The sequence below is a fragment of the Manis pentadactyla genome, chromosome 10 (assembly GCF_030020395.1).
Source record: "Manis pentadactyla isolate mManPen7 chromosome 10, mManPen7.hap1, whole genome shotgun sequence".
In the NCBI taxonomy this organism is placed as follows: domain Eukaryota; kingdom Metazoa; phylum Chordata; class Mammalia; order Pholidota; family Manidae; genus Manis; species Manis pentadactyla.
This window is the reverse complement of record NC_080028.1, coordinates 71,703,209-71,729,556: the sequence shown is the minus strand read 5'-3', so window position 1 is coordinate 71,729,556 and position 26,348 is coordinate 71,703,209. Positions and strand designations below refer to the sequence as shown.

The 26,348-nt window shown below is 41.8% G+C and overlaps 1 protein-coding gene across 5 annotated transcripts; it reads left to right on the top strand.

Moving 5' to 3' along the window:
• Window positions 1–28: 28 nt before the first annotated feature.
• Window positions 29–23,504, top strand: LOC130678912 (eukaryotic peptide chain release factor GTP-binding subunit ERF3A-like). 5 transcript variants are annotated; one of them, XR_008992105.1, is made up of 8 exons: window positions 29–119; window positions 11,697–11,738; window positions 11,858–11,970; window positions 12,606–12,833; window positions 13,827–13,860; window positions 18,947–19,273; window positions 21,026–21,352; window positions 22,614–23,504. XR_008992105.1 is itself a non-coding variant. In XM_057486958.1 (8 exons), exons 1-6 carry the CDS (start codon window positions 1,061–1,063, stop codon window positions 18,999–19,001), a joined length of 546 nt encoding a protein of 181 aa, XP_057342941.1. In that variant the 5' UTR covers window positions 584–1,060; the 3' UTR covers window positions 19,002–19,273; window positions 21,026–21,352; window positions 22,614–23,504. The 5 variants fall into 5 exon arrangements, 2 of the variants coding, with proteins under 2 accessions (XP_057342940.1, XP_057342941.1); XR_008992106.1 differs by lacking the exon at window positions 29–119 and adding an exon at window positions 584–1,205; XM_057486958.1 differs by lacking the exon at window positions 29–119 and adding an exon at window positions 584–1,205 and having other exon boundaries at window positions 11,858–11,899.
• The last annotated feature ends 2,844 nt before the right edge of the window (window positions 23,505–26,348 follow it).

The window sequence follows — 26,348 nt, the reverse complement described above, 5'->3', positions numbered from 1 at the left end:
GACCCCCGGGAAACCGCAGCGGGGACGCGCGGGCTCTGTCGGAACGCGTAGTTCCGTCTTTGGCCGTGCTTCATAGCCGGAAGCGGGGACGAACGGGGCTGAGAACTACCGAGGTGAAGGTACGGGAGGCGGCGAGGGGTCAATCTGCGCGGTAGTGGGGTGGCCGGTGAGGCAGTCAGAGGTGCCTGGGTTGGGTGGAAGGACATCGGCTCGCACACACGAGGAGGGTTGAGCCGCCGCCGCCGCCGCCGCCTTTGTCGCGAGTGCGAAGTAGGGACTGGAGCTGCTGCCGCGGTGACGCCGGGGACTCTGTCGCTAGCCCTCAGCCCTTCTGTCTCCCACTTCCCCGGGTCAGCGCGGCCTGCTCCTCCCCGGCCCGTCGCCCCCGCCTCCATTTCCCGCCCTCTCTTCACCACACACACGGTCCCCCCGATCATGGATCCGGGCAGTGGCGGCGGCGGCGGCGGGGGCAGCAGCAGCGGGAGCAGCAGCGACTCAGCGCCCGACTGCTGGGACCAGGCGGACATGGAAGCCCCCGGGTCGGGCCCGTGCGGCGGCGAAGGCGGCCCCTTGGCGGCGGGGGCCGCCGAGGCCCAGCGTGAGCACCTCAGCGCGGCCTTCAGCCGGCAGCTCAACGTCAATGCCAAACCCTTTGTGCCCAACGTCCACGCCGCCGAGTTCGTGCCGTCCTTCCTGCGTGGCCCGGCCCAACCGGCGCCGGCGCCGGCGCCAACCACCACGGAGCCTGCAGTGGCGCGGGAGGCCCTTCGGGCAAAGGGGCCGGGACGCGGAAGCAGCCGAGCGGGAGGCCGGAGCCCACCTTGGTGGGGTGTGGGGACACGTCTGCGGTTCGCCTCGCAGGGCGGGGTACGCGCGGCCTCGGGGCCCGGCGGCACGTGGGGCGCTGACAGCGGCGCCGGGCGCGGGCAGCCCTGTGTGGGGCGGCCCGGGCGCGGCGGAGGGCCTGGAGGAGCGGTAGCTGCGTGTCGGCGACATGGGAGGGATCTAGAGCCCGTCCCTTCCCCGGGGGCCGCAGCTACCTACTAGAACTGAAAACCGTATGGGACGGAGAGGGCCCGCGGCCATCAGTACCATGAGGCCCAGACGTGGGACAACTGGAACCAGGAGGTGGGTGGGCGTTGAGCGAGCCAGACTCAAGGAGCTGGGAGGACGAGCGCCCGACTTTTCCTTCACCTTATGCCTAGGTGAGAGAGCGTTTCTTGCTCCAATTTCTATTATTGAAACTGTAATTAACGTTTTGGATATCTGGCACCGAAGTGTCCTGCAGGAATCCCAAGATGCATTGTAGTCTTGGGATCCCGCAGAAACTGTTGGCCATCACTTCAGAGGTCTTTCAGTTTTGTAAAGCATTGTGTAAGCTTGTAAAGTTAACAGTGTCAAAAGTAAGAGGTCCTCCCGTAATGTGTATAGGAAACTACATTGATTTGTGTTCTCTTTTTCTTAAGTGGTGCTTGTCTTCTTAGTGACACGTTTAGAATTTTAATTTCGTCAAAATCGGATAGCTTATTCAGGCTGTGTGGTATTGTAAGTCACTCTTTATGTTCACGTGTCAGTAATTAGCCTGTTCAGATACTTGGTATTATAGCTTACTAGTTGTCACGTGCCGTTCTGACCATAGCTAGTAGACTGTTTTGTGTGTTTTCAAGTCAGGTTTGGTCTTTAAAAAGCTTTCTGTATTTCGGGGCTGCTTAAGTGATAGGATGACATGCTTTCGGGTACTGATCTTGTGGGAATGTCAGATGTGTGAAGTTAACTATTCTCCCCTGTATGAAAAAGTGCTTATTTTACGAACTGTCAATATTGGCTTAAAGAGAGAAAGGAATGTACCTTCGTGAGCCAGGGTATTGGAGAACCATATCACAGATGTTCTTGGCAATTTGTGAGAATCGATTGTTGATTTCTCTTTGAAGTTCCACGTTGTATTTCCTAGATAAATGGACATCATAAAAGTCTCTGGGAGTTTAGCTTCTTCAGAAACTTGCCACAGTTTCTGTATTAGAGGCAGAGAGCTTGGAGAAGTACTTCTGTGAAGTAAGTACATATATGAGCACAGTTTGAATTTGGTTGTTTGATTTTCTTGATGTTTTGCCTTTTAACAAGGAAACTTAGTATTTATTTCTTTGCTTAGATCAAGCAGTTTGGCCTACTTAAATAAAGTTCACTTACCAGCCCCTAAAAGTGCCCGGTTCCCCATACCTTATCATGCAGATTCCTTTTATCCAGCCATTTTCTTGTTTCTTTTTTGGCCGTCCCTCCTCACTCTGGAGCCACCAGCACCACTCTGGCTAGACTTGGAACTCCATTTCCAGCTTGTCCATCCATCAGCCAGTGAGTCAGGAAGGGACAGCCATCCTCAGAGCAGTGATCTGGAGTAGACATTGTTGGGTGACTAGGTAGGTAGGTTGGGTGACTGTTAGGTAGAAGAGCTGTCTTTCCTCTTACTGGCATTTGCCAACTTGCTGGTTTATTCTTAATCCTTTTCTCTGTGACACTGTTAGAAGTGGAGATGTAAAAATATCTAAGGAAGCGGTTATAAGAGAAGTACTTTCTTTGTTACTTGGTGGTCAGTTTTTTTCAGTTATATCAAACTGTTTTGGTGTTACTGACTTTGTCAACTGCTTCTACAAAATGCCAGTTCATATTTTTAAAAGTGTCCTCCTTAGGGTTGTCTATTGGAAAAGAATGGTTTCTAAATTGAGGTCCAGAGAGATGTGGGACTGTTGGATTGCATGTTTGAACCCATAGAGGTCCATAAAGTACCACCATCATAGCAGAGAACTATGCCTGGAAGAAGCAAAGAAAAAAATTGGAACTTGCCCTTAGAAATTTACAAAGGGGGAGCCATAAAAGTTGCAAGTTTTTTTATAGTGAGGAAATAAACAGAAGGGGAGCATCTTTTCTTTGGTTGTTAAGCCCTTGTTGAGATTTGTTGTGGGTCCCTGTTTTTAAACTAGATAGGAGGAAGAGCTCTTGAAGGAGGAAGTCTAGAGGTAGAACACTGAATGACTTCCTAACTGTTCCTGTCTAGGATGAATATCTGTCATTTCTCCTGAAAACAGGCTAGTTGGGTTTTTCTGGTGGTTCCTTGAGCAGCCAGTTGCCATAAATGTTTTTGCACAGTGTCAGAAGGCTGCTGGGTGGTTATGCCTGTTTCCAGCCATCCCAAGTCAAAACTTGGGATTCCGTGTTGATCTTAGCTCTCAGAAAAAGTAATACAGGTTTCCAACGGAATGATTAAGTAGAATACAAATTAAGTGTAACCAAGTGTAATTCATTTAAGTTCAGTTCTCTACAGATCCAAGTAAATTGACTACGTGATGCTCTTTAAAGTAGAAGTCCTGAAATGAATGAAAATGTGGAAGACAAGGGTTGTGTGTAAGAGAACAAACATTTTCTATGCTAGAATGTACATATTTTACTTATTTTGAGTTTCAATTTGCACACAGTTCATTCTTTTTTATTGTTGAATGAGAAGTAAGTTTAGCGATTTAATTCAGGATTACTTGGTGTCTTAGTCCATTTGGGCTGCTGTGTAGTACAGTACCACAGACTAGGTAGCTTGTAAACAAAATTTTTATCCCTCACAGCTCAGGAGGCTGGAAGACCGCGATCAGGGTGCCACCCTGGTCAGATGAGGGCCTCCTTCCCTCTCTCAGATCAGATTGCTGACTTCTTGTTCTCACATGGTGGAAGGGGCAAGGGAGCTCCCTGGGGCCTCTTTTATAAAGGAGCTGTTTGTAAAATGCATTCTTGAGGGCTCTGCCGTTAGGACTTATGTCCTCCAAAAAAACCCCACCTAAGTCCAATACGTGAGGCATTAGAATTTCAACATATGAATTTTGGGGGGGACACAAACATTTCAGAGCATAGCACTTAGACTTGTAGAGCATCCAGGCTTCTGTAGTAATGGTGTGGTGTCCTTTCCACCACCGCACCCTTAGCATCTCTCAGAACTCTGCCAGTAAAAAATGAATATAGAATAAAAATAAAACCAGCGGTCCTCAGAGGAGGAACTATCTCCAAAACATAGCACATTGTATTATGGAACCTGAATTTTAAAGAGAAATGTTCTGTTTCATAGTACTTGGTTTTTGATGGGTGTCTTTTAATGGGGAAGGAATGTTCTTTTTTTTAGTGACAGAGATATAATTCACATATCACAGAATTCACTGTAGTGGTTTTTAGTATATTCACAAAGTTAATGCAACCGTCACTACTACGTGGTGGTTGCTTGTTAATCACTGAGTAGTCTCAAAAGTGACCTCTTCAGGGTCACCAGAGTAGAGTGCAGAATCTTACATAATTGCTTTGTTCAGAAGGCCTCTTAGGCTTTATTATGATTTTAAGTGATACCTGTTGACTGAGAGATAAGTTTAGACAGAAGATAGGTGAGGTTCTTGACTGGATTTTCCTTTTCCCATGAGACTGAAATCCCTGCAGTAACAAAGTCTTCAGTGGGACAGTAAGTAAAGTAGGCAGAGAAGGTGAGGGGAAAATACTGTTCCAGGAGTGTTATTTCTTTTCCTGCCTCGTTTTCTAGCTAGTTATTTCTTACCTTGACTTAACCAATTATTAGATTTGGGCTCTTATTTCCTGATTTTACATGCTTGCAATGGCTCCAGCGTGAGGATTTAGGGAGTAAGCGAAGGCATTACATGAACCAGTGCTTTCCTTGTGAGCAGCTATTTGAACTGGTAAGAAATTTTGATTGAGAATAGGCCCTCTTTGGAGCAGCTTTTATTTACTGCAGCTTTTGTACATGGCTTTCTTCTGTCCCTTGTTTTTCACCTTCTCTGGAATTGTACTGCAAGAAAAGATAGCGATTAAAATTTCTCAGGGCGAGTTAGGGAAGTAGAGTAGATGACAAGTTTTAAGTCTTGTTTTGTTTTTGTTTGCTGGGGAGGAAATGTCTTAAAGTGTTAAAATATTACTGTTTTTCTAGTCGAAGAGAAAGGAATGAAAAGGATTCGATAGTCTTTTGTGGTGAGTTAGCAGTATTAGAATGGAAGTTTTTGAGATGTAAGTCTGGTTTCTGCTCAGAATGATGTATAGCAATTAATGAACAAACATTCACGTGTTTACAGAATGCAGGATACTGTGCTGGGCACTTGAAGTGACACCACAAGATGAATTAATCGTAGTCCTGGAGTCTAGAAAGAAGTCAGACCCCCAGTTTACTCTAATGGAAGACATAACGTGGTTGAGAGGGTTTCAAAGCTGAGCAGAGGAGTTGTTCATAGGTGCCCTTGTGTAAATCATTTCAGTCTTGTTATACTAATCGTAAGCCTAGAGATACATTTTCTGGTACCTGTTCTTTGTTAATACCATAAGTGTCTTTTAAGTTCAGATATAATTCACATAAAATTTACATTTCTTGTGTTTCGGTATTTTATTTCAGCTTGCTAGGAAATTGCTAGAGTAGAGCATCAGTTACCTTTTTACGCAGCTTGTGAGTTACTGCCATTACGGCTGGTGTATCTATTGGGCATGTTAATTTAGAATTTCATCATTATATTCACAGTTCTTAAATTAACTGGGAAGCAAGAATATGGCCACTATTTGGAAGTTCTTGGTTATTCTGACATCCTAAGGACGCTTAAAAAGCTGTCATTTGTTGATTCATACCAAAGCTTCTTAAAAGTAGTGTCCTTGTTTTCAGTAGAGTTTAACAAAGCAGGCTAGGGTATTTTTTTCCTAAGTGACTTTGTTTTAGGAAATCTAGTTGTCACAGTACTCCAAGTTGAGCCAGTTCCCCATCATAATTCTGCTTACTAGGTGAGAGAAACAGTAAGGATTTTTTGAGCATCTTTCACCAGCCTAACCTAAGAGTGGTTACACCCAATCCAAACCACATTCCAAACAGGTAATTGTAAGCCACTGACCTTGAACAAAGCAGAAAGTGCATGCCTTAGAATGTTGTTGGGGCAATCTCTGGGTTGACCGTTTCTGTAGAACCACAGTGGGCCACTGTACTACTCAGTGGTGTGTCCAGTTCCTTTGGATGGTTGGTTTTGGTTGCAAGGTAAGTGTATTTCTGTTCCCTTTGTACCTTAATGGGGCTGTCTGCAAAGTATTTTAAGTTCACCTACAATTTTTTTTGAAGTAAATAGGATATACATTATAAATAAACCTGTTTTAGGGTTGTTTGAAAAACATAGTGGATCTTAGTTACTCTACAGAAAGCCCACTCAGGTGGATGTGTGTCATTGCTTTTAGTGAATGAATAGTTCGTAGAATGTTAGGGCTGGAAGTGACCCTGGCAGTAGTACAGTCTTATCAGATAAAGAAACTGAAGCCTACAGATAGTGACTCCAATTCAGCAACAGTGGAGTCTGGAATCTGTTTGCCAACTGCTAGCTTAGTGCCCTTTCAATTACACCGTGCTGTTGACCGGGGAGAAGGGCATCCCTGGGGCTAACATCTTGACCACCAACCAGCATGGATTTCCTGAGAGAGGCCCTAGAATTTGCCTTTCTTGTGTTTATTCTTCAAAAGTTTTGTTAATATGGGGCTTTGAAAAGCTTGTAATGGTAAACTTATTGAGCAGTTACTTGCTTCATATGCTTTTATCTTCACAACAATCTTTTGAGGTTATGTTGAGCCCTTTTATAGATAAGAAAATTAAGGCTCAGAAAAGCTAAATAAATGAGGTGACATCTCCTAGTAAGTGGAGGAGCCAGGGTTAGACTCTACGTCTGATTTCAAAGTTTATTCTAGTAATAATAACTCAGCTAGTCTTCTCCCTGTGATTTGCTATGAAAAGGTCTTTTTGGCTGAGACACTTTTTCAGCAACTGAGTCCGTGAGATTGTGGCCTATGGCACCGCCTCCCTGTTCTGTCTCAGTAGTAGCAGGGTGACGTTGTGATAAGTAGGCAATGCTCTACTTTGAAATCACTTCTTCCTACATTTTAGGAAATAATGTGAGATAATTTGAAACAGTTCTGTTCACCGCTATAGCATTGTACCTTTTTATTTTGAGAGCATAGGTAGTTAAGGCAAAACCATGGACATTTCATGTGTTGTGTGGGCGTTTGGTTGTGATGTCTGCCTTTACTGGTTTTCAGTATTGTCTGTGGGAGAAAAATACCTCAGGCAGGCGGATTTGGTTGGGAGTGTATGGTCATCTGGGTGCTAGAGAATTTTTAGTTTCTTATGCAAATTGTACTTCAGCATCTCTTCAGTATTGTTTCTCTAATCCCTTCTTGGAAAACTGACACATACAAAGTTGTTTTTAGTCTATCGAACCCTGATGGAAATGCAGTAAATATATAGGTGGACTGCTACAGATGGTGAGAAAACTGAAGTGATAAGACTCTAAGGAACTAGTGACCTCTGAAAACCAAAAGAAACGGCTGCAGTCCAGGCACAGTGAATTACATACTTACTCGGTACGTACACCGTTTCAGCCTGTGGAGACTTTACAGGAGATGGGAAAAGGCTCTGTATTTCAGAAAACCACACTCATTCTGGAAGTTTCTAATGTCTTAGGGAACGAAAACTGAGATCTGTGTGTGGGTGTGCTTACAGCTGCAAGAAGGGTCCTACCCTAGAGGAGCTCAGAAGAGCCATCATAAGCTGGGTAATGGGGTGGGTGGGGGGTGGGATAAAAGTGGAAAGATTTGTACTACAATTGAGGAGATTCCTTAAGAGGATCTAGAACTGTGCACTTATGGCTCTTTAAATTAATTAAAACTAAATGTTTCAATTAAAAATTCAGTTTCTTGGTCATAGCCACCTTTCAAGTGCTTAATAGCCACAACGTGGCTAAGTGACAGTCATATCACAGCACAGAAACAGAACATTTCCATCATTGCAGAAGCTTGTATTGGACAGAATTTTGTCACAATGTTTCTCACTTCAAGGTAGCGTAAGACACTTGTGACTTTTGCGACAGCACTGAAGTTTTTATTCATTAATAATGAACACCATTTAGCCAACAGGACTAAGAAATTTAAGTAGGATGACTTTTGCATATTGTTGTTTTGTGTGTAAAGAGATGAAAGATTAGTTTTATACATATAAAGCAGTACACATTTAAGTTGCTGATTTATGGACTATGTGGGTTAAGCAATTTAAGAATTGGCCAGACTTTTATATTTAAAATATAACTTGAATTGAAACCTGGTTTTCACAGCCCACCACGAGTGTGGCCTTCACTGTACCCATGATCTGGCCAAGTAAGATCTCCGTGTTAAAGTCCTTTGATCCATAATCAAATCTTTAAAAAAATTGTATTTTTAAAAATTGAGGTGAAATCCATATGACATGAAATTAACCATTTGAAAGTGAACAGTTTGGTGGCATTTGGTACATTCACAGTGCTGTGCAGCTTACTACCTCAAGGTTCCAAACAGTCTCATCGCCTCCAAAGGAAATCATACTTTTCAAGCAATTGTTTAACACTCCCCTTTTCCCAGCTTTTGGCAACCACCAAGCTACTTTCTGTGTGTATGAATGTACCTATTCTGAATATTTCATGTGAATGGAATTGTACCTGTGATCTGTTGTGTCTGGCTTATTGCACCATTATCAAATTTTAACTAGTTTTAAGATTCACAGTATCATCTTTGTTAAACCATAGGCAGTACTGTTGCCTGACTGTCTTTTGGTAAAATCTTTCACTTCTTGTTTTAAAATTTTGGGTAATATACCTTTTATCACAGCCAGTTCATTAATCTTCCTTTACCATAAAGGATAGCATTCGTTTCTTTTAATTTGAGGTATGGCAGTTTTATTAACTAGTACACTTCTGATAAACTTTCCCACCTAATTAGAATTGTTCTTTTTTGAATACTTGATGAGGGTGTGTACTTGATGAGGATGTATCTTCTGAACATGGAGATACCATTAGGAAATATGAAACTGATTTCATTCCTTGGGAGGTTGACTAACTTCTCTTCGACTAGCAGATATGAAGTGTGCAGGACTTGGAAATCAAGCCCCAATGGTTATGTTTGCCAGCCATGAACAAGTGACTTTGGAGCTGGTAGAATTACAAGCCTATGCTCATTAGTAGCGAGTAAATCTGGATGTGATGTATATTATGAATAATAGGAGTAGAATGAGAAAGGGTTGGAGATGTGTGTGAGAGAAGAGACTGGGTACAAATACACTGACAAGTTTAAATGTAAAGAACATGTTGCTGTATCTGTGATTTTTCTGGTTCATTGCTCCAAAAACATCAGTTCGCAGATGTTGCCACCATTGCCATTTGAATTGTAACGTGATCCGTGGTCTGAATGCAAGGATAAGCTTTTTTTCTTCCATCCTGGGGAAACTATTGTCAGCTTCTTATTTTGAGGCCCTTTAATGTCATCATTACGTGTATATTAATAACTTAATTGCTGTTTGTACTTGACCCTGTCCCTGCCTCTGTAAGCTGTACAAACTCAAGACAAATGCATTATAAATGTAGGGTGTTTTGAAAAATGAAACCATGAACAGATTTTTATTATGCTGCGTTATGCAGCCATGGAGGTAGTCTTATGACTGATGTCACTGTCCTGAGAGGTGCCTTACAGCCTTAGGCATGTATTGTATATTTGTAAATCTAAGAGTTGGTTGTAGAACCAGGTGTTGAGGTGTGTGTACTGTTGGGTCTTATAAAGCCCATTTGCAGTTTGGGATGTCTTATAAGTGATGAGAGAGCCCCCCATACTGATTGTCTCCGTCTTCCTTGCCTTACAATGCTTGACCATCCTAACTGTGTCATCACTTACTCGGTTTACTTTTACTGAGGGATTTTCAGCAGGGGCTGTCTGAGGAAGGGCAAGGTGGCATTTGTGTAACTTGGAGAAGCCCATTCGAATATGTCAGAATGTTTGGTAAGTTACCGCTTACTTCATAGGGTTTGGGGGGAGCTTAAATAAGATAGCAATCAGCACATGAGGGCTCAATAAAAATTTAAAGGGATTTAGGGTAATTTGCCACAACCTCCAACCCTGCCTCCAGCACTGTGGATTTGTGAGTGTTTCTATCCCTGTCTGGCCCATAATAGATGTGCAGTACATGTTAGTTGAGAGAATTGAACTGATGGCTCATTACATATTAGGGAGTGGGGAGTCACTTGTTGAATATCTCTTAGGTGCGAGGAGTTCTTTAATTGAAACTAAACAAATGCTTATTCTCATTCAGTGCTCTAAGCAGTTCTCTCAGGCAGATGACATGCCATTTCCATGATTCAGTGAAATAATTGCCTCTCACAACTTGTACATGACACTGTAGGTTTTAAAGCCAGGAGTCAGCCCAGTGCTGGCCTCTCAGCACCAGCGTCTGCTGCCTCCTCCATCCTGAGGTTCGCACGTCAGCCTGATCACCTAGCACTGCCTGACTTTCTCTGGAAGTTGAGTGATTTTTCCTTACTATACCTGTAAACTTTTCTTTTAAATAGGAAGTGAAAAAAAAATCTTTTGTGAAGTACAATTCCTCTTCCTTCCAAACCTAGTTCAAATGCTTTTTCCATTTCTGTTAACATCCTGCTAATCGCATAGGTTGGGGTGTCTTAGACCCTTCACTCTTCCTTCCTGCACCTGTCCGGTGTCACCCCTGTTACCTCTGTGTTTAGCCTCTCCTCTCCAGCTGCACTGCGCCGCGGTGGGAGCCATGCTGATGTTGCTGGCTGAGGTGTCTTTCCATTCAAAGGTCATCCAAATACCACTGTGTAGGATCATCTGCAGCTGCGACGCTCAGCATGTCACTTCTCAAAAGATCTTGGTTGCCCTTTACCTTTCAGGGGCAAGAAACTCCTTTCTTCACTACTTCATATTATGGAAGATTGGGCCCAAAACTTTTCTTGACTTACAGGTCTTAACACTCCAGGGGAGTGAGTTTAAATGTAACTTTGAGAGATTATGAATTCACTGTTTATTGGTGTGCAGGATTCATGTGACTTCAAATTCTTCAATGTCTTTTTTGCATCTTGGAGATTCTTTAAAGCAAGGGCACTTTCATACCGGAGTATCATTAGGCTTTCAGATATAAAAATAAACTTAAACATTTAAGTATCAGTATATATTTCTCATACATCTCTTTCAGTAATATCATAAGTAGATTTTCAGCGTGACAATTGTGGAAACTGGATTGTTTCTTGATCTTAGAATTCTAATAGAGGGACAAAAACAGTGTCATTTTAATCATCATTTCTGAGATGTCATAAGGGCCCATACACATTTCAGGGACTTTATATGAATGTCCTTTGTACTTTCTTGGTATCAAATAGAACTTATTCCAGGATCTTGATGATAAAATATGTATGATTATAGAATTTTTAAAAGGGCTAATCATAGCCTTCTTTGACTACAGCTACCAAGAGAAACTAGAGAAGTAATGTGTCTTTGTTGAGCAAAATCTTACTAATCTGATCTGTGTATGCTGTTGATTACTCTTTAAATATCTGTGACAGAAAAGTTTTTGAAGCAAAATACGAGAACAAGCATACTTTTATGAGTACATTTCCATTACTGAAAAGGTTTCAAAATTGGCTGTGATTGGCAGATTTTTAGAAGTAGGTTAAACAGACTTATAGTTTGAAAACCTGAGTTAGTTGCCATTAGTTAGGTCTGGATTGTTGAGATTTTTGTTGGGTTATTGAATTTATGTTTTTACTGTATTTTAGAACATAAATAAAATGGATGTGTAATTTCAATTTTTAATAGAACTTATTTCTATTAAATAGCACCTGTGGAACTTTCTCAAGAGGAACAATTGTTGTGTGAAGGTAAGCATCTACAAGATGACTCTTTGAATATCTAATTGAAAAAACATTTAAGTTGTCTGTAGTGTATAAAGCTAAATATTGTTTTGTAAATATATATTATATCTCAATTTCTTGTCCAGGTTCAAATTCAGCTGTTAGCATGGAACTTTCAGAACCTGTTGGTAAGAAAATTTCTGACCATATGAATACAGTATTATGAAACTCTTTCACTCTCAAGATTTAAGGTGCACATGTAAGTGTCATGATTATTGTAATGCCTACATTTAACACTGACATTGAATCTTTGTGTTTGGATTGACAATGCCGTGATACATTTAGTAGTTGTCAATATAGAAGAATTGGGTGGAAGAATGGTAAAGTCAGTTTAAATAGTTATACTTGTTCCATTTACTTTGTGAAAAATTTCCTTCCTTTTTGTAACTTTCTTATTTTTAAGGGTTTTATATTTCCAAAAAGTTGATACCAAAGATATTACTTGTAGAGGAAAAAGAAAAGAGCCCCTAAATCCTGTGTCCTGGTTTTAAACTTTCCCTTTTTTCCACTGTCAGGGCATTTTGACGCTGGAGTTACTGGGCTGTTACAGATGATACATCTCCTGTTCACACTTTGTTTGTCCTTATGAAATGAAGCTTTATAAAAATAGCAATCTCTTGTAGTCTCTGAGTCAGAGCTCTGATGTCAGCAGTGAGGCCAGCTTGAAAGCTATTATCCATTTCTGTTGTGAAAGATACTTTCCTATGTGTCACTAGACATTGGAAAGTGGAACTAAATATGCAAAGTTCTATTTGTTGTTTGAAAGCATCTGTGTTTTAAAGTATAGACTATAAATATTTTACCAGAATACTGAGTTAAAATACCTTATTTCAGTAGAAAATGGGGAGACAGAAATGTCCCCAGAAGAATCATGGGAGCACAAAGAAGACATCAGTGAAGCAGAGCCAGTGGGTGGCTCCTTTGGAGGTGGAAGGCCCCCAGAGGAAAGTGCCCAGGAGATGATGGAGGAGGAAGAGGAGGTACCAGAACCCAAATCTGTGGATACACCGCCAGGTGCTCCTAAGAAGGAACATGTAAATGTAGTATTCATGGGGCATGTGGGTAAGTTGCATTCACAGCAATAAGAAATGACCAAAGTTACTGCGTACAACAAACAGAACATCTTCGCTACTTGGAGATGTTTAGTGAAACTGAATGGAATTGATCTAAAATGTCTTGACTTTTAACTTGAATTTTTGGCTGGCAAAAAATTGTCAGCACTTTATTCTTGAAGGTTGGACCGATTGACAGTTGTATAATGGAATAGAAGCTGGAAGAAAATAAGCTACAGTATATTTCTATGATGCATAATTGGTCTCTACACCACCGATGATGGCTCAGCATATTATGACATTTATTAATTAACATTCTAGAAAATGTGCCTATTTTTTTATGTGAACTTCAGTTATTCTGTTAACTTTATAGGATTGACTTTACTATGTAGTTTGATTTTGCGTAATGTAAGAAATTAATTGGAGTGAGTTCTGGATGCTAGTCAGGTTGCTGGTTTAGCACAAAACAAAACCCTATTTTATTTATTCAGGTGTTCTCTGTCTGACTTACTCCCAAAATTGTGAAAGGAAAATACAGGATTATGTGTCCTTTTTCCTTCTCTTTATCTCTGGCTTCCCCTATTCTTTTTCAGTAGCGAGAACCCTTTTGAAATTTGTAAAGGCTCACCGACCACCTAAATGGAGCTCTCAGTCCTGGTCTGCTCTTGCTGTCCACTGAGGCTCCACTGCGGTAATTTATATTCTGTTGTTGCTGTGCTCTAAGCTAACGGTCAGGGAGGAATCTGTCCAAAAATTCATTTCTTTATCAGTAAAGTAGTTCTCAGTCATTGTTGAGCTGCAGGAGATCTTAGCAGCTTCATTTTACAAAGAGGAAGGTAACCAGCCAGAGCGTGTGCCCCAAATTCCTATCATTTCAGTTGCTGTTGCAAGATGTAATTATATCAGCTGAATGATGCCTTCAGTTGTTGGTGTTTTTAATTGTTGGTATTTGGGGGTTTTGTCTTTTACACCTGGTTTACACATTGTTGATGATTACTTTTAGATGCTGGCAAGTCAACCATTGGAGGACAAATAATGTAAGTATTTTCTGTTAAATAATAGTTAATTTAATGGAATGTTTTGGGCATTGCAAACATTCACACAAAGGGGGATAAAACAGATTACCCCAACTTAAGAAAAATTAATAATAAAATGACATTACTTGTAGGGAAAGCTGATGTTAAGTAGTTTTTGCAGTATGATCGTTGTTAGAATTTTCTGATGGAATTTAGGTCTTCTCTAAAATCTTCTGTCATCACCACCAGGAGCATAAATGGATTTATGAAAGCTGCGTTTTAGATTTTTTAATAAAAACTAATACAGAATCCTAGATTATGGGAAATGTCAGTCTGCTTTGAATATAATTTTCTTGGGAGTAATGAAAAGCAGTACTTGAATTAGGTGCATGGGGGAAAGTTTTTTCTAATCCATCAACTCCTTAAATTTATAATCAAAGATAGGTGGTTGGCTAACATGCTAAGATTAGAAGATATGAAAACACCATGGTTGAACTTTGGTGATGTATTCTAATATTGAAAATCTTTTTAATTAAAAGGCTTTTCTTTTTTTTAAATTGAAGTATCATTGATTTACAGTGTTTTAGTTTCAAACGTACAACACAATGGTTCAACAGTTACGCATATTATTAAATCCTCATCCTCTCTAGTGTGATTACTGTTGATCAACGTAGAAATATGTTACAGAATCATTGACTATGTTCTCCATGCTTTACTATTCTGACCAAATTATACTGTGATTGTGAATTATTGTGTCCTTTTATCCCCCTCAGCCTCTTTCCCCACCAGCTTGGTAACCATTGGTCACTTCTCAGTGTCTGAGTCTACTGCTGTTTTGTTCCTTCTGTTTTGCTTTGTTTTTATATTCCACAAATAAGTGAAATCATATGGTATTTGTCTTTGTCTGGCTTGTTTCCCTGAGCATAATACCTTCTAGATCCATCCATGTTGTTGGAAATGGCAGTATTTCTTTTCTTTCTATGGCTGAATAATATTCCATTATGTATATGTACCACATCTTTATCCTTTAGATAAATTTATCTATCCTTCATTCTATTGAAATTTATCTATCTTTTATTTTATTGATGGACATTTAGGTTGCTTCCATACCTTGGTTATTGCAAATAGTGCAGCAATAAACATAGGGGTGCATATGACTTTCAAAATCAGGGATTTTGTGTTTTTTGGGGGGGTAAATTACTGGGTCAAATGGTATTTCTATTTTTAGTTTTTTGAGGAACCTCCATACCGTTTACCACAGCAATTGCACCAATTTACATTCCCACCAAAGTGTAGGAGGGTTCTCCTTTCTCCACATCCTCAGCAGCATTTGTTATTTCTTGTCTTCAGAGAGTGGCCATCCTGACTGGTGTGAGGGGATACCTCAGTGTGGTTTTAATTTGCATTTCCCTTATGATTAGCGATGTGGATCTTTGCATGTGCCTGCTGGTCCTTTGTATTTCTTCTTTGGAGAAGTGTCTGTTCATGTCCTTCCCCCAGTTTTTAATTGGGTTATTGTTTTTTGGGTGTTGAGGCACATGAGTTCTTCATATATTTTGGATGTTAACACTTTATCAGATGGGTTGTTTACAAATATATTCTCCCCTACTGTAGGATAAGGCCTTTCATTTTTAATCCCGCCTAAATCAGACCCATTTCTTTAAACTATATCATCAGAGGATTCAGAGGGCTTATCTTCATGGTTTTGCTTTAAATAGTCTTAGTTGGTAATCTTGCCAGTTACTTGTGAAAATTTCCACAACAGACCCTAAAAGAAGCTATTAAAAAGGAATCCTTACCTAAGGCTCTATGGATGGACATGTTGGGCCCACTTTATGTATTTTAGAAGAATATATTTTTTGCTTATTGGCTGTAATTTTGGTTGGCATTTTCCTGGGCTTCTATGGTTGGTTGGAAGCATGCTCTGTAGATGACTGCAGAGCACACATAGAGATGAAGGCCAGAACAGGAAGGCTTTGATTTGGATAGATTGTGGCAAGGGAATGGTTAGTTATTACTAAGGAATTATTTTAAAATTATAATCTCTTTTTGACAAATATTTATAAAATATTAAATATTGAAATGTATTAGGCCTAATTTCTTGGACAACACTGTTGGAATTAATTTTGTTTAGTATTTACATTTGCTTTTTAAAAAAATTTTTATTCTGAAATAATTTGGCTTGGAGAAATGTTGCAAAAACAGTATAGGCTTCCTATTTGTCTTTCATTCAGCATACCTTAACGTTAACATTAAATAACTATAAATTAATTAAATAAATTAAATTAAATAACATTAAATAACTATAGTACAGTCATCAAAACTAGGAAGTTAACATTGGTGCAAAATTAACTAAACTATGTAGGTCTGACTTGAATTTTACCAGTTTCTCCACTAATGTAGTTTTTCTGTTCTAGAAGGGTGCACTGCATTTATTTGTTAAGTCTCCTTATTCTCCTCTCACTTGTGACATTTACTCAGTCTTGTCTTTCATGACCATCATCATTTGAAGAGTGCTATTCAGTGGCTTTATATGTTCTTGTATTGGGTTTGAGTGATGCTTTTTACAAAAAAATTGAGTATATAGATTTTGGGCAAAATATCACCGAAGATACATTGTACTCTTATCAGAGCATTCAGTCAGGGGTACATAATGTCAGTATTCGGCATGTTTTGTTGATTACTGGTGATATTAGTCATGATTACTTGGTTAAGGTGATGTCTGCTGGGATTCTCCAATGTAAAGTTATTTTTTCCCTGTTATCCTGGGGAAGATAATTTGAGACTATGTAAATGTCTTTTCCACAGAGATTTTCTGTGATTGCACCATCTATCCAGTGGTACCTTTACTTTAAAATAGTTGGTTTCTGAAGTTGGAATTCCTAAATTCCCTTAACTTCATTGAATAATTTGTGAGTAATTAAGTGCTTCTTTTGTCTTCAAATGTTTTCGGGTATTTGACTGGAATGGTTGACAAAAGGACACTTGAGAAATATGAAAGAGAAGCTAAAGAGAAAAAGAGAGACTTCGTATAATAAACTTTTATGATAATGATAAATACCTTTTAGGGAAATGCTGCCTGCTTAATGCTTTTGCAGTCTACTAAGATGTAAGTTCATGAAGTCTAAAATTGTGTCGTAACAAAGGAAAAGCTTCCCTTCCCCTCACAGCACACAGCAGATCAGTTCGTCATGACTTTATAACTTACACAGACAAAACTTGGAAACATCCAAACATCCTGTTGAGTAATAGACTTGTTCAGTAAATTATAAAACACTTATTTAATTGGGTCATTACCTGACAACTAAATGCATTTATAGAATTTATAATAAGCAGTAGTAGAACTTAGATTGCGTTGGAATTCAGGGAGAAAGCAGGTGACATGATAGTACTTCAGATATGATCATTAATTATGTAAATACTGGGAAGAAGAAAAGCATATGGACAGAATGGAAAAAATCTATTGAATACACAGCATCAGGTAGCAGTGTAACTCATGACCGGAGGAGCTATTTAGGTAGATAGTGGCAGCCTTTCAGAGACAGTAGAAAACGGAGGCCACGGCTGCAGTTCCAGAGTTGGGAGCAGGGACAGCGACTGGGGGTGAGAACCTTGTAGGCACAGGAGCAAAGGCCCAAAGGCAGAGGCGAGCTTATGTGTTCATGAGCAGAGAAGAGTCAGGTTTGGCTAGAGGTTTAAAAAGGAAAGTGAGATAAAAATGACATTAAGAGACAGGCAGAAAGGAAGATCATTTCCGGCATGTAAAAAAAAATTTCTTTTTGGTATCAATCTACAATTACCATAAGAACATTATGTTTATTTGGCTCCCCCCTTCACCAAGTACCCCGCACAAGCCCCATTAGAGTCACTGTCTGTCAGCGTAGTGAGATGGTGTAGAATCACTACTTGTCTTCTCTGTGTAGCCTAGCCCTCCCCATAAACCCCCACATTATACATGCTAATCATAATGCCGCCTTTCTTTTACCCTGCCCTTATCCCTCCCTTCCCCCCCATCCTCCTCAGTCCCTTTCCCTTTGTAACTGTTAGTCCATTCTCGGGTTCTGTGATTCTGCTGCTGTTTTGTTCCTTCAGTTTTTCCTTTGTTCTTATACTCCAGAGATGAGTGAAATCATTTGGTACTTGTCTTTCTCCACCTGGCTTATTTCACTGAGCATAATACCCTGTAGCTCTATCCATATTGTTGCAAATGGTAGGATTTGTTTTCTTCTTATGGCTGAATTATATTCCATTGTGCATATGTACCACATATTTTTTATCCATTCATCTACTGATGGACACGTAGGTTGTTTCCATTTCTTGGCTGCTGTAAATAGTACTGCGATAAACATAGGGGTGCATATGTCATTTTCAAGATGGGCTGCTGTATTCTTAGGGTAAATTCCTAGAAGTGGAATTCCTGGGTCAAATGGTATTTCTATTTTGAGCTTTTTGAGGAAATTCCATATAGCTTTCCACAATGGTTGAACGATTTTACATTCCCACCAGCAGTGTAGGAGGGTTCCCCTTTCTCCACATCCTCGCCAACATTTGTTGTTGTTTGTGTTTTGGATGGTGGCCATCCTTACTGGTGTGAAGTGATATCTCATTGTGGTTTTAATTTGCATTTCTCTGATGACAAGTGATGTGGCGCATCTTTTCATGTGTCTATTTGCCATCTGAATTTCTTCTTTGGAGAACTGCCTGTTCAGCTCCCCTGCCCATTTTTTAATTGGATTATTTGGTTTTTGTTTGTTGAGCTGTGTTAGCTCTTTATATATTTTGGATGTCAACCCTTTATCAGATCTTTCATTTATGAATATATTCTCCCTTACTGTAGGATGTCCTTTTGTTCTGTTAATGGTGTTCTTTACTGTACAGAAGCTTTTAAGCTTGATATAGTCCCATTTGTACATTTTTGTTTTTGTTTCCCTTGCCTGGGTAGATATGTTCATGAAGAAGTCACTCATGTTTATGTCCAAGAGATTTTTGCCTGTTTTTGTCTAAGACTTTTATGGTTTCATGACTTACATTCAGGTCTTTGATCCATTTTGAATTTACTTTTGTGTATGGGGTTAGACAGTGATCCATGTTTCCTCCTTTTTTGCAGTCATCACCTCAGCCTTTGGAGCTATGACCCTGACCACCAGCAGCGGGACCAGTAGCTCAGTCTTTGGCAGCACCACCTCATCGCCCTTGACGTCCAGCGTGTGAGCAGGTCCCGCTGGCAGAGGGCACTTTCGGATGAGCATGGATGCCCCCCACAGCAGCTCCACCACTGGGATATTTGGCTTTGGGTCAGGACGGAGTGGGAGAACTGGTCTCAAGAACCCTTTCTGGGGAGGGTTGAATCCGAACTCCCTGGGTGCAGCTGGCCAGAGCACACCCTCTACCTTCCACATGGCCAGCACACCTCAGGACACGTCTGGGATTGCAGGTAAGATTTGGAGTGGACTCGGTCTGCAGTGCAAGGCACTGTTTTAAGTGCTGACCCAGTCTTTGCTTTTAGAGCTGTACGCTGTGGTGAAGATTTAGATGTTATCACAGAAGTTATCTGTAACAGCATCAGGTACCATTGTAACTCATGACCGGAGTTGCTATTTAGGTAGAAAGCAGCAGCCTTTCCGAGACAGTAGAAAACTGAGGCAATCACCGCAATTCCAGAGTTGGGAGCAGGGACAGTGGCTGGGGTTCAGGACATTGCAGGCACAGTAGCAAAGGACCAAAGGCAGAGACAAGCTTATGTTTTCATGAACAGAGAAGAGCCAGGTGTGGCTAGAGGTTTAAAAAGGAAAGTGGGATAAAATGACATTAAGAGACATGCAGAAAGGGAGATTATTCATGGCCCTTAAAATTTTTTTTTTGGTATCAATCTTCAATTACCTGAAGAACATTATATTTACTAGGCTCCCTCCTTCACCAAGTACCGCACACATACCCCATTATAGTCTCTGTCCATCAGCATAGTAAGATGCTGTAAAATCACTACTTGTCTTCTCTGTATAGCCTAGCCCTCCCCGTGTCCCCACACATTATACCTGCCAATCATAATGCCCGCTTTATTTTACCCGGTTCTCATCCCTCCCTTCCCCCCCATCCTCCTCAGTCCCTTTCCCTTTGGTGACTGTTAGTCCATTCTTGGGTTCTGTGATTCTGCTGCTGTTTTGTTCCTTCAGTTTTTCCTTTGTTCTTATACTCCAGAGAGGAGTGAAATCATTTGGTACTTGTCTTTCTCCACCTGGCTTGTTTCACTGAGCATAATACCCTCTAGCTCCATCCATGTTGTTGCAATTGGTGGTATTTGTTTTCTTCTTATGGCTGAATTATATTCCATGGTGCATTTGTATCACATCTTTTTTTATCCATTCATCTACTGATGAACATGCAGGTTGTTTCCATTTCTTGGCTGTTGTAAATAGTGCTGTGATAAACATAGGGGTACATCTGTCTTTTTCACACGGGGCTGCTGTATTCTTAGAGTAGATTCCGAGGAGTGGAATTCCTGGGTCAAATGGTACTTCTATTTTGAGCTTTTTGAGGAACTTCCATATTGCTTTCCACAATGGTTGAACTATTTTACATTCCCACGAACATGGTAGGAGGGTTCCCCTTTCTCCACAGCCTCGCCAACATTTGTTGTTTGTGTTTTGGATGGCGGCGGGCCTTATTGGTGTGAGGTGATAACTCATTGTGGTTTTAATTTGCATTTCTCTGATGACAAGCGATGTGGCGCATCTTCTCATGTGTCTGTTTGCCATCTGAATTTCTTCTTTGGAGAACTGTCTGTTCAGCTTCCCTGCCCATTTTTTTATTGGATTATTTGCTTTTTGTTTGTGGAGCTCTGTTAGCGCTTTATATATTTTGGATATCAACCCTTTATCAGGTCTGTCATTTATGAATATATTCTCCCTTACTGTAGGATGTCCTTTTGTTCTGTTGATGGTGTTCTTTACTCTACAGAAGGTTTTAAGATTGATATAGTCCCATTTGTTCATTTTTGCTTTTGTTTCCCTTGCCTGGGCAGATACGTTCATGAAGAAGTCACTCATGTTTATGTCCAAGAGATTTTTGCCTGTTTTTGTCTAAGACTTTTATGGTTTCATGACTTACATTCAGGTCTGTGATCCACTTCGAACATACTTTTGTGTATGGGGTTAGACAATGATCCATGTTTCCTCCTGTTTTGCAGCCACCACCTCGGGCTTTGGAGCTACGACCCAGATCACCCGCAGCAGGACCAGTTCCTTAGTGTATGGCAGTACCACCCCATCACCCTTCATGTCCTGGGTGCCAGCAGGCCCCGCTGGCAGTGGGGGCTTTGGGATGAGCGTGGCTGCCCCCAACAGCAGCTCCACCACAAGGACGTTCCACTTTGCGGCAAGGTGGAGTCGGAAAACTGGTGGTACAGCACCTTTCGAAGGAGGCTTGATTTAGAAATCCCAGGGTGCTGCTGGACAGAATACATCCTCTGTCTGCCACGTGGCCAGCACGCCTCAGAACACATCTGTGTTTGCAGGTGAGATTTGGAATCGGCTCGGTCTCCAGTGCCAGGTGCTGTTTTAAGTGCCGACACAGTCTCCGCTCTTGGAGCTGTACGCTGTGGTGAAGAGACAGATGTTATCACAGTTGTTATCTGTGAACAGCATTAGGTAGCAGTGTAACTCATGACTGGAGGAGCTACTTAGGTAGTCAGCAGCAGCCTTTCTGACACAATAGGAAACAGGCCAGGGCCACAGTTCCAGAGTTGGGAGCAGGGACAGCAGCTGTGTGTGTGTTGCAGGCACAGGAGTAAAGGCCTGAAGGCAGAGATGCGCTCATGTTTTCATGAGCAGAGAAGAGCCAGGTGTGGCTAGAGGTTTAAAAAGGAAAGTGGGATAAAATGACATTGAGACAGGCAGAAAGGAAAATCATTCATGGCCTTTTAAAATGTATTTTTTTTTGTATCAGTCTACAATTACATGCAGAACATTATGTTTACTAGGCTTTCCCCTTCACCAAATGCCCCCCCATACTCCATTACAGTCACTGTCCATCAGTGTACTGAGGTACTGTAGAATCACTACTTGTCCTCTCTGTGTTGCTCAGCCCTTCCCGTGCACCCCCCCACATTAAACATGCCAATCATAAGGCCCCCTTTCTTTTTCCCTGCCGTTATCCCTCCCTTCCCACCCATCCTCCTCAGTCCCTTTCCCTTTGTAACTGTTAGTTCATTTTTGGGTTCTGTAATTCTGCTGCTCTTTTCTTCCTTCAGTTTTTCTTTGTTCTTATACTGCACATATGAGTGAAATCATTTGTTACTTGTCTTTCTCCACCTGGCTTATTTCACTGAGCATAGTACCCTCTAGCTCCATCCATGTTGTTGCAAATGGTAGGATTTGTTTTCTTCTTTTGGGTGAATAATATTCCATTGTGTATGTGTACCACATCTTTATCCATTCGTCTAATGATGGACTCTTAGGTTGCTTCCATTTCTTGGCTGTTGTAAATAGTACTGCCATAAACATATCGGTGCAGCTGTCTTTTTCAAACTGGGCTGCTGTATTCTTAGGGTAAATTTCTAGAAGTGGAATTCCTGGGTCAAATTGTATTTCTATTTTGAGTTTTTTGAGGAACCTCCATACTGCTTTCCACAATGGTTGATCTAATTTACATTCCCACCAGCAGTGTAGGAGGGTTCCCCTTTGTCTGCAAACTCACCAACATTCGTTGTTGTTTGTCTTTTGGATGGTAGCGATTCTTACTGGAGTAAGGTGATACTGTTTCCTCCTTTTTTGCAGCTACCACCTCGGGCTTTGGAGCTACGACCCAGACCACCAGCAGTGGGACCAGTAGCTCAGTGTTTGACAGCGGCACCTCATCACCCTTCATGTCTGGGGTATCAGCAGGCCCTGCTCACAGTTGGGGCTTTGGGGTGAGCGTGGCTGCCCCCCACAGCAGCTCCACCACTGGGGCATTCAGCTTTGGGGAGGACAGAGTGGGAGCAGTGGTGGCACAGCCCCTTTCTGGGGTGGCTTGAGTAAGAACTCCCTGGGTGCAGCTGGCCAGAGCACACCCTTTGCCTTCCACGTGGCCAGCAAGCCTCAGAAAACGTCTGTGTTTGCACATCAGATTTGGAATGGGCTCGGTGCCGGAGTCCAGCTCCAGCTGAGGTGTGGGTCACGAAGGAAAGGACAGCGTCAGCGAGTGAGATGAATGAGGAGACAAAACACACAATTAAAGTTGTAACATCTCCTGACATCAAGCGGCAGGGTCTTCATTTTTGTATCTTTCTACGGTTTTCATAATGTTGAACATTTTTTAAAATTATGAATAATACATTACTTTTTCTGTCAGTTTACATAATTTCAGCTTATTACCCTTAAGGAAATATCATTATTTCTTCTAATAGTAGCCATTTAAGATTTAATTTTTAACTTTCCCCTAGTCTATTTTGATTGGTAAATCATGTAAGCTACGTGTTAGGTGCTAAACAGAAAATGGCGTAAGACAGCGTGTGGGTTAAGCGTGTGGGCTATGATTTTTACTTTAAGCGTGTAAGATTATATAGACTTTTAGATATGTGTCTAAGGCTATATAAAGTTTAAGCAGGTTATATAAAATGCAATCTATATGTCTTTTGGTTATTAAGTGTAACTATATTATTAATTAAATCCTATCCTACACATGTGGGTTGAGGCTTACATCTGAAATCTAGGGACGGTACTCCTATCACCCATTCCTTAACATTCCTATGAATACAATAAAAACACCTTATTTTTTTATAATATTCATTCCACAATTTCAGATGTTTACACCTTTCTTCCTGCGTTTACAGGCACCAGGGCCTTGCAGTCCTCTTTATCCTTTATATAATAACACTAAATCTGCTCTTACTACCTTACTATTAATATAATAATATTTTATAAATTTATCATAAACTTTTATATATGGGATATTTGTCAATATAAATTTTATTTTGATCATAAATTCTTCCTATGAGAGGGTTACCAGAGGTGTCTTCTAATATTATAAGCAACATAAGGGGGGCCCTGGGCAGTGGGGACTATTAATCTTTATTACTTTGCTGTTTCATATAAGTTTCTTGGGAGAATGGGTTTTTCCATGGCCTAGGTTCCCATAACTCCTTCTCTGCCAATATTCTAAAGAAATCCTGGTTAGTCATGTTTGAATTGTTACAAAGGGGAGGACAAACTGCATCTAGTTTTAAGAGAGGCCTGGGCTGTTCTGCCTCACTTATTTGTGGCAGTACGCCTGGAACGGTTGGTCCCATAACACTGCTTTCATTTCCGGAATTGCTGCTTTGATCAATATTTTGGGTTATGTTATTTACTAAAAGTGAATAAATCTTAATTACATAAGATTTCCCATATATGAGCCCAATCACCAACATCATAACTGCAAAAATAAGTGCGGGAATTAGCAGGGGCCAGCTATGAGGTTTCCTGTTTTCAGGATTCCTCCTCGTGCCTGGACCTTGTCAAACAGCATGAGCAGCATGGCCTGCATCAGCTCGGTCTGCAGTGCCAGGTGCTGTTTTAAGTGCTGACACAGTCTCCGGTCTAGGAGCTGTACGCTGTGGTGAAGAGAGAGATGTTATCACAGATATTATCTGTAAACAGTGTCAGGAAGCGGTATAACTCATGACCAGAGGAGCTATTTAGGTGGTCAGTGGCAGCCTTTCTGAGACAACAGAAAACGGAGGCCATGGCGATAGTTCCAGAGTTGGGAGCAGGGACAGTGGCTGGGGGTGAGGACCTTGCAGGCACAGGAGCAAAGGCCCAAAGGCAGACACAAGCCTAATGTTTTCATGAGCAGAGAAGAGCCAGCTGTGGCCAGAGGTTTAAAAAGGAAAGTGGGATAAATTGACATTAAGAGACAGCAGAAAGGAAGATCTTTCATGGCCTTTTAAAATGTTTTTGTTAAAATACTAATGGAAGTCACTATAGAATTTCAGGCAGAAGGAAGTGATTTTATTTGCCATGTGGAAGATGCATGATAAGTAGTTTGGGCCCTGGTAGATTCCGTTTTCCTCACTGAATGAATATAAGTGCTCCTTGGCGCGGGTTAGAGGGAGTTGTGTACCAAGGAGGGCCTCTCTCAGTAGTCATTTTGGAGAGGGGGAGAAAACGACGTGTGAGAGCTGTGCCGGGCAGTTCTGAAGTCTGGGAAATTGTGGTTAGGAATTTGAAGCAAGGCCAGTCAGCACAGTTGTGTCTGTCCAGCAACATTCAGTCTTGAGGTGTGGACCTAAAATCAGTGGATAGAGAGTAAACCCAACCTGGTTAAATGGCACAGGGAACAGGAGGAGCAGGGGGCTGACTACAGGCCCTGATGAGGCAGACGATCCAGAGTGGGTGCGGTTGGCACGGGAGCAGGGACAGCACTGTGCTCGCAGCCGAGATCTAGGGGCAAGAGCAGTTCCGGGTTGTGATAAGGTGTGACCCCCTGAGGTTGGGTGTGGGGGAAGAGTACATTGCAAGGTCAGCACCTCGGGTGGCACCCTCCCCACCTCAGGCCTAGACAGATACAGTTACATGTGAGAGGACCTTCCCAGAGAGCTGCTGTGGAGGGTAGCCCAGCACTGGGCAGGAGACTCCATGAGGGCAAGCATGTGCAGGAGACCGAGTTCGAGTGGGCCTCTGGGAGGATGGGGGCTGACTGTGGGGTGGGGCTGCGGTGAAGTAGAGGAGAGGTGGCAGGCAAACGGGGAGGAGACATAACGTTAGTCCTGATAGAAGAGAGGTCCACTCAGTGTCCCCCTCAGCTGAGTTGTGGTGCCCAAGGGAGTGCAAAGGTTCTCCTCAGGTGGCCAAAGGACAGCTCGGGCTCTGCTGCAGTGGTGGGGGGGCAGGCTCACCTGGAGCACAGGGGTTAGGACCCAGTCACCCGTGTGCTTCCTTACCAAGGGGTGAGCTGGATAGTGGTGTGGGCTAAGGGATCCTGTGGGGATGCGTTTGCAAGCTCACCTCCCCCCAGTTCATTACCGCCTGCTTTGACACCTTTTGCTTGTGGGCCTAGTTTCCACTTCTTTGCAGTCTCTCCATTCTAGGCACATCCACACCCACCTTTGGTCAGAACACCCCTGGGGTAGGTGCATTGGGCAGCAGCCTCTCCTCTGTGGTGTCCTCAGCACCTGCCCAGGGCTTTGCTGGACCTGGAACCTTTGGTAAGCCACAAGTCTCTCTAGTCAGGGTGACCTGGATATTCCTTGAAGATGGGGTGGGGTTGTTGGGGTAGCATTGTCTATTTTCCTTGGTCCTTGTCTCCACCGCAAAAAAGAATCAAAAGGCAGAGACACAGCAGTGAAGCAGAGGAAAAGTTTTATTTAAAGTGCTTACAGAAAAAGTGCAGGCAACTTCAGAGAGAGACAGCACCCTGAAAGGTTGAAAAGAAAGTTTAAAGTGAAAAGGTTATGCACTTAGAAAGTGCAGGCGACATCAGGGAGAGGAGCGCCCTGAGAGCTTGGGGGTTCCCCCTTTTAAGGATTCTTCAGGAATGTGACTAAGGGCTGG

What these genes read in the sequence shown, in the direction of transcription:
- LOC130678912 (XM_057486957.1), top strand. Translation starts at nt 436, where the DNA reads ATGGATCCGGGCAGTGGCGGCGGCGGCGGCGGGGGCAGCAGCAGCGGG.